General features: G+C 54.9%; 1 protein-coding gene across 1 annotated transcript in view; it reads right to left on the reverse strand.

Moving 5' to 3' along the window:
* Positions 1 to 2,799, reverse strand: part of LOC104385813 (ectonucleoside triphosphate diphosphohydrolase 2-like) — a 12,771-nt gene that overhangs the window by 5,886 nt on the left and 4,086 nt on the right. The window contains exons 3-4 of the mRNA XM_009994312.1: positions 1,676 to 1,826; positions 820 to 979 (exon numbers count right to left, since the gene is read on the reverse strand). Of these exons, the coding sequence (XP_009992614.1) occupies positions 820 to 979; positions 1,676 to 1,826 (311 nt within the window). The remainder of the gene's footprint in view (positions 1 to 819; positions 980 to 1,675; positions 1,827 to 2,799) is intronic.

The following is a 2,799-nucleotide window of genomic DNA, read 5'->3' on the forward strand; positions in this document are numbered from 1 at the left end:
CCTGCTGAAGAACCCTGTGGTTTCATCTCTTGCAGAGATGATCCAGGCAGAGTTCTCAGCTCAGGTGGGTGTGAGCACCCTGGCCCTGGCTGGGGAGGCTGTGTTGCTGCCAGCAGGGCCAGCAGTTCCCTAACTAGTGCCTGCTTGCTGCTGGTTATCAGGACTACCTTTCACTTCCCTGATGTGGAATAACTCAGTCTAACCCACCTTTCTCCTGCCCTTTGAGTTCTTCTTGAGACCCTTTGGCTGGAGAAGCCATGGGTAGAGCAAGGAAACTTAAATGTGTTCTTTTGTTTAGCAAGTGCCTTCTGAACACGGAGCAGGCCCCATGCTGGGACACCCAGCTGTGCTCCAGCTCCTGGTGAGGGGAAATGTGCTGAGCTTTGGCAGCAAAAGCCTCTGCTCTTCTGCCCCCATGCACAGGATGCTGTGTGGGACAGCTGGGCTGCAGCAGCAGCAGTGCCTGCTTGACAGCAGTGCTGAGCTCAGAGCTGGGCAGTTTTTTTCCCCAGGACCAGGCTGTGTAAGGTCACCTCTGGGAGCAGCCTGGATGTGTCGTCCAGAAAGCCTCACATCTGTAAGGGTGTCTGCATGAACATGTCCACAAAAGGCTGTGTTAAAGCCTTGTTCTTTCAGCCCAGCTATAACCATCTCACCTTACGTCCCCCAGCCAGCTGATGTGGGACATCACCTGCCCCCTCTGCAAGGCAGTTGTGCTTAAGCATTGTTTGAATGACCCCTCCACATGTCTCTGAGGCTGTTTGCTCCTGGGAGGTGCTCAGCTCAGCTCTGCACTCCCCAGGCAGGGCTGTCCTTTACCTTGAAGAAGTTTTCCAGGACATAGTTAATGGCAACCCAGTTGAAGGCTTCTTTGTCTTGGCTGGACAGGATTTGTGCCCCCTGAAAGTCAAAGGGGGATGACTTCAGGGCCACAGTCAGGGCAGCAGGGAGACCATCAGTCAGGGTGGGATGGCTGAGGCTACACAGAAAAGAAAAAGAAGGCACATTTGTTGTTGCAGGGCCCTGCCAGGGGCAGCCTGCAGTGGGAGCACAGCTGCAGGGCTTCTGCTCTGCTCCCCACTTCAGGTTGTAGCACAAGTGACAATCCCAGTCCTGCTGCTGCTTCCCTCTCCCCTCACTGGCACTGGGGGCAAGAACAGCAGAGGGATGATTTGAGCAGTTGTGTCACCAATTTGGGAGCTCAGGACCCCCTGCCACTGAGGGGATCCTGTGGCCTTGCCCCACTGACCTGGTCCCCTCAAGACCTTCCTTTTTCCCCTGAGTTTAAGAGGAGGCAAAGGTGACAATAATGAGGTGACTGAGAACAAGATCCACAAAAGTGTGTGTGATGAGGTGGCTCTTCCCACCACCATTCCCAACCTGCTGACAAGGAGCACCCCTGCAAGCCCACGTGGGTTGTCACATACACTGAGAACCCTTTAGCTCCCAGACCTGGGTGTTTTACCCAGCACTAATTCCACGTGGCTGCTTGTGAGGACAGTGTGGAGACACAGCCCTGCTGTGCTCGCCTGGAATACATGGGCTGTGGAAGGTTTACCTGACTAGCAGCTTAGGGGTGGAACACAGTGCAGAGCAGACAGGGTGAGATGCACTTAGGGAATGATCCGCGTGGCGTGTGCTGAGCTCTGGGGGTGGGTTTGCAACATTCACTCACTTCAGCTGCCTCGGGCTGGCGGTGGCTCCCAGGTAGAGAGGGGTTTGGCTGTGCTGCTCTGCTGGGATCTCCTTCTGGGCCCAGTTCAAACACGGCTCCAAGCTCTTCCCAACTTTCTGAGGAGAATCCCAGTAGCTGGAGGCTCCCAGATCTGAAGACAGAAGGGAAATAATGACATTTCCTAAGGAAAGGTTTGGGAGAAGTGTGAGAGCTGTTGTCCCAAGAGGTTGCTGCCTTGGGCATGGTTAAAGAGGACCTCTCACAGCAGAATGAAGTTCTTCCAAGTGGCTGTCCTGCTAAAATATGGTGCTGGGAGCCAAATGTGTGTGTGTAAATGCCAAATTGGAGTGAGAGAACCTGGCTGTGCTGCTGGGACATCCCTTGTTTAGCCTCAGCCACGTGGCTGCTGCAGCAGGGGGTGGCTCAGCCCACAGAGGAAGAAATGTGCCCTTAGCCATATTGCAAGATAAGCCAAAGGGACACATTGTCATGCAGGTGGAGCTGAGGGAAACGTCAGCTCTGTACTCCAGCCACTTCCTCCTGTGTTGGTGGGGGTGGCTTCTGAGCTTGCAAGCGAGGTACCTCTGCTCTAGAGGCAGCTGGGGCTGTGCAGGGGAAGCTGTGTGCAAGCCCTGGCTCCTCTCCAGATTCAATGGGGTCTAAAATGCTGGTTCTGAGGTACTGCCCAGAAGGAGCTTCACTTCCCCATCCTCTGGCCCTCACCACCCACTGTGCTCTCCTGGGCCCTGTCTGGGCTGAGCTGCATCTTGCCTCCAGCTGCTGAAAGGCCACCCTGCCATGCAGACAGAGACTACTTTGCACATCTGGGCAAGAGACCTGCCTGGACCTCCTGCTGCTGCTGACAAACTGCTGCACTGAGCTGCAGTTCCTGTTTCTGGCCCAGCCAGGGAACATGGCAGCAGTCAAGGGACACATGCAAGGTTTCAGGGAGCTCTTGTTGCATCTTCTGTGTGGGGTTTGTTTTGCTTACATTCTTCAAGGGCACAAACCCTCTTCCCTGCTTGTGCAGCTGCCCTCCCACAGCACATGGAGCTGAGAGTTCAGGGCTTCCCAGCATCCTGCTCTAATCAGGTTTCAACATCAAAGCAAGATGGAGAGATAGG

This window comes from Chaetura pelagica, unplaced genomic scaffold (assembly GCF_000747805.2).
Source record: "Chaetura pelagica isolate M959 unplaced genomic scaffold, ChaPel_1.0 scaffold132, whole genome shotgun sequence".
Taxonomy (NCBI): Eukaryota; Metazoa; Chordata; class Aves; order Apodiformes; family Apodidae; genus Chaetura; species Chaetura pelagica.